Source organism: Apis florea, unplaced genomic scaffold (genome assembly GCF_048593485.1).
Source record: "Apis florea isolate Af1SG1 unplaced genomic scaffold, ASM4859348v1 contig_3203_pilon, whole genome shotgun sequence".
Lineage (NCBI taxonomy): Eukaryota > Metazoa > Arthropoda > Insecta > Hymenoptera > Apidae > Apis > Apis florea.
In genome coordinates, this window is record NW_028256723.1 from 2,184,161 (window position 1) to 2,197,156 (window position 12,996).

Below are 12,996 nucleotides of genomic sequence, written 5' to 3' on the forward strand. Positions count from 1 at the left end.
AAACAGCCGCGTGCTCGAAAACCGAGCGAACCGAAAACGAATTTGCAAGAAGATTAGTCCGAGGTCGTCCGCAAGGAAGCTTTGTGACTGATAGAATTCGCAAGAGCGATCTTCAGACAGTCGAAGAGGGGGTGGGGATCGGTTTTCTCGTGAAGAAAGGAGAACAAGAGAGAGAGAGAGAGCTCGTCTTCTTCGTACAGCGTATATAGATTTATGCCTGTGTGCCGGCTCGCGTTCCCTTTGATGTCGAACCCTCGTGGCTCTATCTAATCTAAAGTATGCCATGCATAGGTCTGGAGAGAGTACATTGGAAGGATGTCGTAAAGGGTGCACGGTGTTCACGGTTCGCCTGTGTCGAGTTTGAATGTTCCCCGCGGAAGTTAATCGTTTATCACGCGAACTGTGAACGTATCCCCCTTGCCGGCAAACATTCCGACAACATATTTGATTTTGCACGGGCTCTACGCGCGATCGATTGTGCTCGAAGGGTGGGACGAAGGTGATGGAAGGGATATAAGTAAGTGGGTCAACGGCTCCGTCGCGCGGAAAGCTTCTTTGATTAGCGGTGTCGAGCCGTGCGCGATGGCCTTTCGTGAAGGCTCTTCCACGTATTATACGATAAATTTTTCTCGATGCGAGAAAAATCGTCGAGGGTGTATTCTTCGAAATTAATCTCGAACGGATTACACGTGAATAATTTTGAACAATTTATGGGGTAACGTTATTGCGAATAATCGATTTTAATTGTATTATAATTTGGAATTGTTTTTTACAGAAATTTATCGTGATGAAAAGTTTCAAATCGATATTCAATGATAAAGCGAACATATGAAAAGGGATAAATTTGGAGGAAGAATTCGATCGGATGGAGAATCTTTTTCCATTTGTTCCGCCCATTGAAAGCCGGTTAAATTGGCAGTGACGAATAGGAAGCATTCGGTCCAAGTAATCGGGCTCGATTATCAGAGGAGGGGGGAAACGAAATATCGAGATTCGGAACCGACAGAGGTAGAATGAGATTCAAATAAGATGTCAACAATATCCGTCCTTGATTCAATTCATCAATGGATGGCGAAGGGAATATCGACGAGGGGAGATCGAGGAGATCGAGAAAGAGGAGAATTTGATTAAAGGCAGGCCACGGTGGAAGCTTCTTCGATCGAAGATTGCTGATTTCATAACGATATAATTAACGGGGGAAACGGGGGAAAGAGAAAGGGATGGACGATTCCTCGATACTTCCGCGATTTTCATTATTCCGATACAACCGCATCACGAGGTTATCAACTCGAGCTTAATTAACGGCCATGTTTAAATATGCAAACGACGAAAGCGTGCAACGTAGCTGGAATAATTGAAAAATATTCGCGATAATACGAACTGGTTTTTTTTTTTTTTTAAATCGGAACAAAGAAACAAGTTTAAAGCTTTAATAATATCGGTTACATTGATATCTCGTGAATTCTTCTCATTGGACTGTCGTTAAAAATGTGAAGCGGTAATTCTTGTAAAGAAAGTGCAATCGAGGTCGGTTCTTCAACCATAGTTCTCCCTCTAAATTCCTCGTGGATTTTAAATCTTTTTAACGACGAAATCGGTACGATTTCTTTTTTCTTTCTTTTTTTTTTCTTTCCTCCTTCATCTTCCCTTTCCCTTCTTCTTTTTCGTGCTTTTCCACTCGAGCACTGTATTTTCTCTGTTTTGAAAAGAGAGTACCCGTAAATAGAGTTCCGATTTCGCTTCCCGATATCACCGGAAGATTACGTCGCGAACGTCACTTCCCTTATCGTAATTCATCCGGAGACGTATTGAGATTAAAATCGTTGGCGAAATATAGGGCACGTTAATATCTTTCCTTGGATTGATGCTAGGGAAAAATACGGGGAAATAATGGTCGAAATAAAAGATGGATAGTTTCGAAGGATAAACGCGACGTAACGAAATATACCGGAATTCCAGTCTTTTTCCATTGGGATTTTCTGGAGATAATAATAAATAATCGAGGCACGATCTCTCGTGAGAATTAGAAGATGATGAAAGAAAGAAAGATTGGAAAATTAAGTTTACCCTCAATTCGTTTAAATTCCCTTGAAATTGAATTTAACGATATTATCTTTTTATATTGCAAAGTGTGTTGTAATTAAATTAAATATTTGTACTCGATATAAAACTGAACTTGCCACGATATTTAATCGAAGAAGTGGTAATCAATTGATCGTTTAAGTGAATTAATAACCCATGGAATATTATTATAACTTCTTGTGTTGAATTAACGAGTACAATCTTCGTTAACTTCTCTTCTCTGCATTAATTAAACTTTGGCCTGTCCGTAAATTTGAAATATTTTAAAATTGTTTTAAAATTTCTCGAATAAAATTTAAATTATTTAATACGGTGAGTACGTCGGATTAAATAATTTTTTGAAACTTTTGAAACGATATTACATTCTCTATGTGATATTTATATTATTACTTGTCTTATCAATTTTACTCTTTATCAACTTTTTTACTGAATCATTTTCTCTGAATTCTGATCTGATTCCAGTAAATTATTCCAATTTGTATAAAAATCGTGTAAGACGTGTTCTCTTCTAATTTCTTCAAAATATGGAGAAATTACGTGAACTGATATATGAATAAATCGACCTTGCAATTGGAAAAATTTCTGAAGGTAAAAAAAAGGAATGACGTCCATCAAACATGGTAATGTTATCGAAAGAATAGCACTCTTTGGTGTCGCAATCAGCTTTAAAAGCCGTACACGGGTGGTAGCTTTTAGCGTGGCACGGTTGTTGAAAAGTAGGTGGCAGTCCCGCAAGTACGATTTAATGCACCAAGCGAAATGGAGGGAGTCCCAGAGACGAAATTGAACGATCCCATGAAAAACATGATTGCCAAGAAATCGGCTGCGATCCTCGCGACATATATGCTTTCAACGATATATGTTACTTTCCGCAAAAATAGCGAGAGAATACCGAAGAAATTTCTGAAAATGTAAATTGAAATCGATACTTGAACTTTTTTTAGGTAGAACATTTAACTGATTAAATATAATATTTATATCGAGATCAAGATTAACGAAAGTTTAATTCAAATTTGAATTTAAATTCCAATCAATAAATAACGCTATAATACACAATTTAAAATCGACGCACAATAAAACGATAATCGAAAAAAATATACAAGGAGAATTGTTTTTTAAACATCAACTTATTTATGATTACCAATTCAATAATTAATATTAATATATTTCGAATTTATTATAGAAAATCAATGGTAAATAACAAATTGAATTAAATTTTAATTAAACACTTATATATTCCGCGATTAATCGAAAAATAAATCACGCGAAATCAATGAAAATTCGACAGGGAATTTATACAAATCTACGATAACCGAGGGAAAAATTTAATTTCGCCGGGACACGTGTAATCGCGTGTTCGATCAAAAGATATATCGTCACGATAAATCTTGAATCACCATTAACGATCCACGGTGAATTCGGTGTTACCCGAGCGACATCTCATTTAGGTTATGTTTTATTGTCCATGCGCGTTACGGCATCGATGCACTTCGTCTGAACGCGAAACGATAACGATATCGTTGGAAAACAATATCGCGTTATTACAGGAAGACATCCATTGAATAAATTCGATATCAAAAATAACAACGTTAGCCCGTAAATTCTTTCCATGTCTTTTTTAACACTTTCGTTAAACGAGACGAACGTGCTCTCTGATTTCTAGATGTCGCTAGTAGTAGTTCGATATTTTGAATATACGAAATATATAAGATTAACGAAATATGATTCTATTATTTTAAACATAATTTTATCGAAAAACTTTACTGATGTTTGTGAATTTTTTTTTTTTTTTTGAAAAGATATAGATTGACATAATCGCAAAGAATTTTGAAGGAAAATTTGAAAATATTAACGAAACATTGTTTGACGATGGCTTTTTTATTTTCCTTTTTTCAAGGAATAAATATAATCTTATATTTTTAGATATTATAATTATAATGTGTTCTGATGCATTTAATGTAAAACAAATATGGAATATATATTTGTATAATGCATATCCATGTTGAATATTATTTCTCATTGGCAATTAAAAGAGGAAATTCCAATTTAATAAGTTGATTAACTACTCTTGTACGTCGTATTCCTTACACGTATGTACATAGTATTCTACGCCGCGAGCTATAGAACGTAATTTAGGCTATAAACTTCGATATATAATTTCTAATGAAAGCTTTGCTTGCGATATGTACCACTTTTAACCATTTAATTACGAAATGCACTCAATGAATTAAATCGGTGTAATAAATGTTATTACATATTTTGAAGAATTGAAAAATCAAAAGCATAGAAGCAAAAATTATAATTTTAAAAATCTAGCTAAACGATAAAAAATATAAAACGAAGATTATATAACGATTTAAAATAAATATTTGAAAATAGAAAATCTCGATTCTTATTGCTGATAATTAATAAATAAAAATTTCGTCGTTTTCAATTTTCAAGATATACGATTTATAAAACTAAAATTAAAATTTGTGTAAAAAATAAGGATAAAAAATATTTTTCTGCAACACCTGTGAAAATAAATATAATAATTGTGCCCATGTATTAAGCACAAACGTGTCAGAAGATATATCAAAGGAAGGCAAAAGTTCAAAGAGATTAAATTTGTTTTTAATTAAACTATACGAAGCCCGCTACATAGCTTATCGAACTACTAATTAGAAATTTTTCCGATCTTCGAAGCGCATAGATCAAAAACTTAATATTAATTTACAACTTCATTTTTCTTTTTACTACGTAAACATATAAAATTTACAAAATAACAATTTATAAAATATCAAATTTGTATGTACGTAAGTAAATACAAAAAAGAAAAAAGATATTACTCACAACATTTTCCAATTAAAAGCTCTTTTTTAAAAATATTTGATTTACGAGAATCGATCTGCATCCAAATCTTAACAAACAACATATAAAAATATCAGCAAATTCTTACTATATTTTTAATTATCGCTAAGATAGCAAAATATATAACACTGCTTTCTATTCCAAACCCTTCTTTCCACACGATCCCGATTCAATTCTCCTTAATTATTCAGGAACAATTACTCGATTTCCCATCCCATGGATCCGGTTTATCGACGAGATTGTTACAGTTCCCTGGAGAGAGGGCTCGTCCCTACTCGTCGTTTCCACGCGCTTCTCCCTCGGAGGATTAACTCGCGGCGTCCCTGTAATTCCATCCGCGTACGAAAAACCACGGTATCACCGTTATCCGATATATGGAACACTCTTAAACTCCAGTATCCCCGTTGAAACTTCAGGAATTCCAAGCCGGCGAAATTTCCCGCGGCATTTTCAGGATTTCGACGCTGGGCTCGTTTTGCCTCGGTTTTGGGTGCGCCCGCGATTATGTCGTCCCGACTTCGCTTCATCGTATTAGCGAACGGATTACGAGAGTTCGTTGCCTGGTTCACTTTTGATCTCCGATCGGGTGTTGGCGGATAACTTTATCAGCCTCTGTTGTGCAATAGTTCGAGCATTACGTAAACCACGGCAGACAACTTACGGTTGTCAGTGCATATGGGCGCTAATGCCTCGATTAATGCGACTTATAATGCGGGCCAATTAAAGTTAAAGTTAGGCCTCGAAAGAGTCTCGGTGGAGAGAGATCGGTGGGGTAAGGGAATTGATTGCTTTCGAGTTTTATTAATAAATTGCGTATTAATTATTTTATCGATTGTTCGAACGATATAATCGAATTTGCTCCCGTTTCTATGCGAGATTGTTATTAATCAGATACAGATATCCAATATATAATTCAGTTATATATTTAGTCTGAATTATCTATAAATCAATGCGTGTGTGCATTTGATAAATTTGATACAAATATAGAGCGGGAAATGGAACTAACTGTTTGTTTGCGAATTATTAATTAGTCTTAATTATTTACTAGATATTCGATAATCGTTTTATCCAAAAGTGGGGCAAAAGCTCGCGACCTGAATCCACCATTTTATTGGGATAGAAAGATAAATTTCTCTGAAAGCAAAAAGTTCTACGATGATATTTCGTGGAAATAGCAAAGGAATTTGTTCTTTATTTATATAGCTGGAACCAACTTTGAATATATATATATTTATATTTAAATTCTCTTTGATACACAAATTTTTCTCACGAATGTTCGTTTCCAGGCCGAGATATGGAGCGTGTTCATCGCCATTTTGAGGAAGAGCGTGCGGAATCTACAAGCGTGTACAGACGTAAGCCTGATCGAACACGTGCTGCTTCGATTGTCCCGCGCGGAAACTGTCGTCGCAGGTAAATCCTTATCGTTCTAATCCTATTTCCGGGAATATAACGTACGAATACGCGCGACTCACCCAATTTTCGTGTGTTCGATAGATCTATTAATCGACATGCTTGGGGTGTTGGCCAGCTACAGCATAACGGTGAAGGAGCTGAAACTTTTATTCGGTGCTATGAAAGCTGTAAAAGGGAAATGGGTAAGAATCTATGAAAAAGAAAAGGAAGAAGAAAAGGAAGAAAAACTTTCCGTCGAGAGAAAACTTATTCCTGAATCAGAAGTGAACGAAACTCTTAACTTTCCGACGCAGCTTTGCAATTTTCAACTCATTCCTTCTTCCTTTTATTTCCTATATCTATTATGTATAATGTACAGTAGAATCTCTAGCCATTCGAACATTCTTTTCACGATTTTTAAAATAAATCAAGAATAGAAATATATTTAGTTCTTGTTTTTTTTTTCTAGTTTTGCTGTTGTAGGAATGAACGTGATTTAAAATAAAAATAATGAAAAGAAAGTAAAAATTTCGTCATCAAAAATAGGAGAAGGAAATAAACCGAACTATATATATTGATATAATCGTTCATTCATCGATTAAATGTTACTATCTTCGAAATTATAATAGTTTAAACTTTTTAATAAAATTTCAGTAAAATTGAATCGAGTTTAAATCGAATCATACGATGGATATATTTCTTTCCTTCTAGACGATCATCATATATTTCATTCTAGATTTTCGTTTTTACTTTGACTTCAAGAATCATCCCTCCGATTTTTAAATTTTCCTGCAATCAATAACTTGTAATTTTATGATACAAAAATTACCATTAATCAAAAATTTATTAATTCTCTTTCTATAATAATAGAATAAATCTCTATTACGGAATAAACGAACTTAGAAATAAATTTGGATATAAAATTTTTTAATAAATTAAATTTTATATTAAAAATTTATTTTCAGAATCTAATCGTAATATTTTGTTTGTGCCACAGCCACGACATTCGGCGAAACTGTTAAACGTGCTCCGTCAGATGCCGCAACGGAACGGACCCGACGTGTTTTTTAGTTTCCCCGGTAGAAAGGGATCGGTAAGTCGATTTCCATCCTTCTTCAAACCGTTCTCTCACCCTTCGCCGGATATCCTTGTTACGGCCACGTCGAAGATGGCCTACGATTCTGAACTCCATTAAACTTTCGATAAGAAAATTCGCCTTGTTTCACTTCTGCAACCTCTGCTCGAGCTTAATCCGTCGAGTCAAATGACGTATTGATTCTTCAACTTCACACGGTCTGGTTCGGATGGAAAATGATTGCTCGAATCGTCTTGGAACAGGATCAAGATTGAACATGTGTCTCTTTAACGTTAAAGAGACAGTGTTTAGAATATAGCTCGCGTTGATTTGAAACAATTTTGAATATGGAAAAAATATTTAATATTCTAAACAATTTGTTTTATTTTATGCTTCAATCCTTTGTACTGAAATTAAATTTATTAATATCCAGTATTTGATATTTTTTTTATTTTTAAAAATAACAGTCTATGATATATATTTCTGAAAAATTCCATTTTATATATAACGCAACCAGATGTTGAAATTGTTGGAGTTTTACTTACTTTTAAACGTGTAAAGAAAGTATAAATCATTTATTTCAAAGTTAAATAAAATCTTCTCGAGTTATGCATCTGTTTCCATCAAAGAAAAATATATAAATATATATATATATATACCTTATTTTTAACATAGAAGCTATTCATTTTTATAAAATGAATAAAAAGAATAAAAAGATGAAGATGGCGTAGAAACGCGGAATCTTTACAAAAACTGATCGAAACAGATGTCGCCCAATGCGGGGTACGTTGCTAGATATTCAATGAGTTTCTCGTCGAGATGGAAACTTTTCGATATGACAGAGGACGTTAAGCAAAAGAAGTTTCTTATTCGAAGGGAACTGTTTCGAACGTTTCCTTTAATGTACAATTTTGAAAGAGTATGAATCAAAGAAGAAGCGGCTGTTTGAACCAAGTTCAGGCAAAGTTACAGAAGAAGGCGTATATTCAATGCAAAAATTTATGAAATAGAAACTTCATTGCTTTCTTTTAAAGAACTATTTAAATATACCTTCAATTTGCGAAGATGATAAATTGTTTCTTTTTTTATTGAATTATTTAAGAAAGAATTGCCTTTGATCGATAATAAATTGAATTTTATCCTGAAAAATTCTTTTCTCTTCTTCACATAACAAAAATTGTTACAAAAATAAAAATGTAATACTCTCTTCGAGAGAAATTGCATAACTATTTATAATTTCCTTTTTATTTCTCTATAATTTCTATACTGACATAAATTTATGTAATATCATTGTATCATTTGAAAAAACACATAAAACACATATTCTCAAAAATAAAACGACTTACATATTCCAATTAAAATTTGAAACACAAAACAAATAATTATCACAAATCCATCTCGCGATAGACCTTCATCTTTCTTCGAGTTTTGTTTAATTAATCTCAACGACAATTTTCAGGCAATCGTTCTGCCGCCGCTCGCAAAATGGCCACACGAGAATGGTTTCACGTTTACCACATGGTTCCGTCTGGACCCCATCAACTCCGTTAATATCGAACGAGAAAAGCCGTACCTCTACTGGTAAGTGCTCTTACATCAAGCCCTCTTGCGGGAACACACTCTTGAATCGGAAGTGGCCGGCTACCTTAAAGAATCGTTTACGTTTCTGACCTTCGAGACCCGCGCGAAAAAAGAAACGAGAAGAGGAATGAAAGGCGAACGAGTTGAAGAATGGAAAATAAATAAAAGAGAGAGAGAGAGAGAGAGAGAGAGAGAGAGAGAGAGAGAGAGAAAATTGCATCGATAAAATTCCTTCGTTTCGAACATTCGAAAATTTGATTAAACGCAGCTCCGTTTGAGTTGGCGCGAAAAAAGAGGATTCCCATTGGAGCGTCGCGTCGTGCAGCAATTTGATCGCATTCCTTCACGCGGAAACGATTCGATTTCCATACAACCGTTGTTCCCGTCTACAAAATACATGGTTATTTTCGAAACGAAATGAAGAGAGGTGGAGAAATGTCGTTTTAAAAATATATGAAAACAGTATTTATTAAAATTCTTTTAAACGTTAAATCGATAGACGTGTAAAATTTTGTTTTTCAAGATTTGTGATATGTTGATTAATTGAGTGGATAACGTGTGTTTGCAGTTTCAAAACTAGCAAGGGAGTAGGATACTCTGCGCATTTCGTAGGGAACTGCTTGGTCCTCACCTCCATGAAAGTGAAGGGCAAGGGCTTCCAGCATTGTGTCAAATATGAATTTCAACCACGAAAGGTATTATTTGTGTGATAATTGATTTTTTTTTTTCCTTTTTTTGGTACGTTCTTCTAAGAGGAAATGTATGATGGCTTTGAATTTGAAAGGGCTAGATGGAAAAGTGATACAGATGAGAAAAATCTTTAATTTTTGAGAAAATTGCGAGGAAACGAATTTAGAGAATAGAGAATATTGGAAGATATTTGATTATAAAATAATTTTCTTGTATTTTATAGAATATACTTAAATTAACAAAAACCTGTATGGTTATTCAAGAAACGAAGAAATATTTTAACATTTGAAAATAAAAATTTATAATGAAATATTTTTAAAGAAATAAAATAAAATGGTATATATCGTTTTCTCTATTTTCTTTTTAAAATAAAGTACACTGAGCACCATATAGCCTTTCATTCGATCGTATAGAAATAACAATTGTACGGAAATCTACTATTTATTTTTCCTTTTTTTCTTCTCTCTATCTTCTTTCATATATATATATTTCACTAAAAAAAAAAAAAAATATCAAATGAAAATTGTTCAGATAAGAAATTGTTAAAATAAAATTCTTGATAAGAAATATATTTTCAACAAGCATCGATAACGTTTATTTTCGCAGTGGTATATGATCGCCGTAGTGTACATATATAATAGGTGGACGAAGAGCGAAATTAAATGTTTGGTCAACGGTCAATTGGCTTCGAGTACCGAAATGGCATGGTTCGTTTCGACAAACGACGTAAGTGAATTTGCAATATTTCGATATTTCGATATACGTCTATTTAATTCATCGATATTAAAACCCGGGTGAAAAATACCCCTTAATCGAAAGTGAATATCGTTCGAATCATTCTTTCAGCCGTTTGACAAATGTTACATCGGGGCTACACCGGAACTGGATGAAGAGCGCGTGTTTTGCGGACAAATGAGCGCTATTTATCTGTTCAGCGAAGCTCTGACGACGCATCAGATATGCGCTATGCATAGACTGGGGCCTGGATATAAGGTACGCGAAATTAAAAAGAAAAAGAATAAATAAAATAAAATAGAGTTTGAATTTTTTAAATTACAATTTTAAAAAAATTTCTTAGTCCTTCTTTCTTTGTTTAGTATAAATTAGATTTCCATTAAAAATTCATAATAATTAGGGCGAAAAGTACTTTCAAATCTTAATCTTTTCTTCCTCTTACATATTCATTGAATTAAAGATCTTTTATGATATAAAAATTCCAATATAAAAAGAGGATGAGAATTTTTAAAAAACCTCAGATAATCATTCTGTGTTTATTCTTATAATAATTATAATTATAATATAGCTTCCATCTACATATTTATTAAATTAAAAAAAAAAAGAAAAAAGAAAATGTAGTTTATATCTTACAAAAATTTCAAATATAAATATAAAAATATGTAAAAGAGATATTACAATTTGAAAAAAAAAAAGTTCTCCTTCGATAAAAAGAGGCTTTAATTTTTCCATTTTCTTGGCAAAGCTCTCGCCTCGAATTCATCGTAGATTCATTACGTATTCAATACCCTATGTTTCCATTCCCATTCTGTTCGCAGAGTCAGTTTCGTTTTGACAACGAGTGTTACCTGAATCTGCCTGACAATCACAAAAGGGTGAGTGATGAGCCGGAGCTCACGAGCATGGTGGACCAAAGTATGCAAACTGTAAGCATTTTTATTTTCATTTTATCCCATTTACATTTGATTTGCACATTGTTTAATCACTCTGTTACTGCGTTCGAGTACGTCAGAGGTAATTAAACCCGAAATTATCGATCATCACTAATCATTATCCCAGAAAATGACGTTCCATCCAGGACGTTACTTCGATACACAACGTTTGTATCCATCGTTACTCGCTTATTTTTTAAATTGAACAACAATTTAATTTCTTTTTTTTTTTTTTTATTTTCTGTAATACACAATTTACCTGTACACCCGAGCTACCTGTTTTTATTTTTTGCCTGATGCTTTTTTGATGAGTCGTAGTTGTGCAACAATACCCTGATTAGTTTATAATTCATTGAATATTTAGTAGATGAATTCTTTGAATGATTTGTCTTTGTTTGATGATTGTGCTGTGTGATAAGTGTATTATTTTAAAGCAAAGATTTTCTTCGTAGTTAATATGATATACCTCATTGTACTTTGGATATAGATTTATTGGTAATTGATTGACTGGTAGAGTTTGGTGAAAAAAAAGAAGATGTTGAACGTCCCTCCGAAGATTTATTACAATCTGTTTGAATTAATATCACGTTTTATTTCGTTTGTGGTATTACAGCACGTTTGTCGTCTCAATTTTTCATGTAATCCATTTAGATAGTTATGAGTCAACTTTGAAAATTTCCCTTTAAATTTTACATACGTATTATCTTCCATAAAGAAATAATTCTTCTAATATTTTCCAAGATTGGCAAATTTTCAAAGATTAATCGTGACTCGACTCGTAGCGGAATGAATTTTAACAGATTATAATTAACTCGTGAACGATATTAACAACGATAATTTTATAGGTGCTCTACGATGGAAAGCTGTCGAATGCGATTGTGTTCATGTACAACCCGGTAGCAACGGATTCTCAACTTTGCTTGCAAAGCGCACCGAAAGGCAACGTCTCCTATTTTGTACATACACCACACGCCCTTATGCTACAGGTACGAGCATCGAATATTACTGGTAATTGGACGTAACGATAAATGGAACGCTCGGGAAATTTATGTAATATTCCAAAAATTTCAAAAAGTTGTTTTAAAAAATATTTCTATGTACACAATATATTCGTATTATTAAATTTTATTATATTGAAAAGAATTTATTTTTAAATATTGTAACGACAAGCAAAAAGAAACAAATTTTTCTTCAATTGAAAACCTGAATTTCGATATATAAAATAAATCGAGGAATACTTTTTTTTTTTTCGAATACTCAAGCGAATTCCAAAAAACACATACGAATCCGACCGATTTGCATTCGAATGCACACTCCCTTTGACACAAGAGTCAAAAAATCGCGTTTATCTCGAAGCGTTCCAATTGTTTTTCTTTTTTTTTTTTTTTCTTTACACCCGAATATAGAACACTGCAGAACACTTGGAAATCCAGCTATCGAACATTTTTTTACTGTCTATTTGTAGGATGTTAAAGCTGTCATCACGCATTCCATTCATAGCACGTTAAATTCCATTGGTGGCATTCAAGTGTTGTTCCCTTTGTTCTCGCAACTAGATATGCCTTACGATTGTATAGCTCCCAACGATGTTAAACGAGATCCAACGTTATGGTAAATATCTGGCCAAAGCAATTAAATCGTCGAAATAATGAATGA

At 33.4% G+C, this 12,996-nt stretch overlaps 1 protein-coding gene across 3 annotated transcripts in view; it reads left to right on the forward strand.

Moving 5' to 3' along the window:
* The window catches only part of LOC100863256 (rugose), a 410,744-nt gene that overhangs the window by 305,731 nt on the left and 92,017 nt on the right, over positions 1-12,996 (forward strand). For all 3 annotated transcript variants that reach the window (XM_086910780.1, XM_086910781.1, XM_086910779.1), the window contains exons 3-12: positions 6,219-6,345; positions 6,430-6,530; positions 7,325-7,420; positions 8,862-8,983; positions 9,552-9,678; positions 10,280-10,399; positions 10,520-10,666; positions 11,227-11,334; positions 12,186-12,326; positions 12,806-12,951. In XM_086910780.1, the coding sequence (XP_086766906.1) occupies positions 6,219-6,345; positions 6,430-6,530; positions 7,325-7,420; positions 8,862-8,983; positions 9,552-9,678; positions 10,280-10,399; positions 10,520-10,666; positions 11,227-11,334; positions 12,186-12,326; positions 12,806-12,951 (1,235 nt within the window). The remainder of the gene's footprint in view (positions 1-6,218; positions 6,346-6,429; positions 6,531-7,324; positions 7,421-8,861; positions 8,984-9,551; positions 9,679-10,279; positions 10,400-10,519; positions 10,667-11,226; positions 11,335-12,185; positions 12,327-12,805; positions 12,952-12,996) is intronic.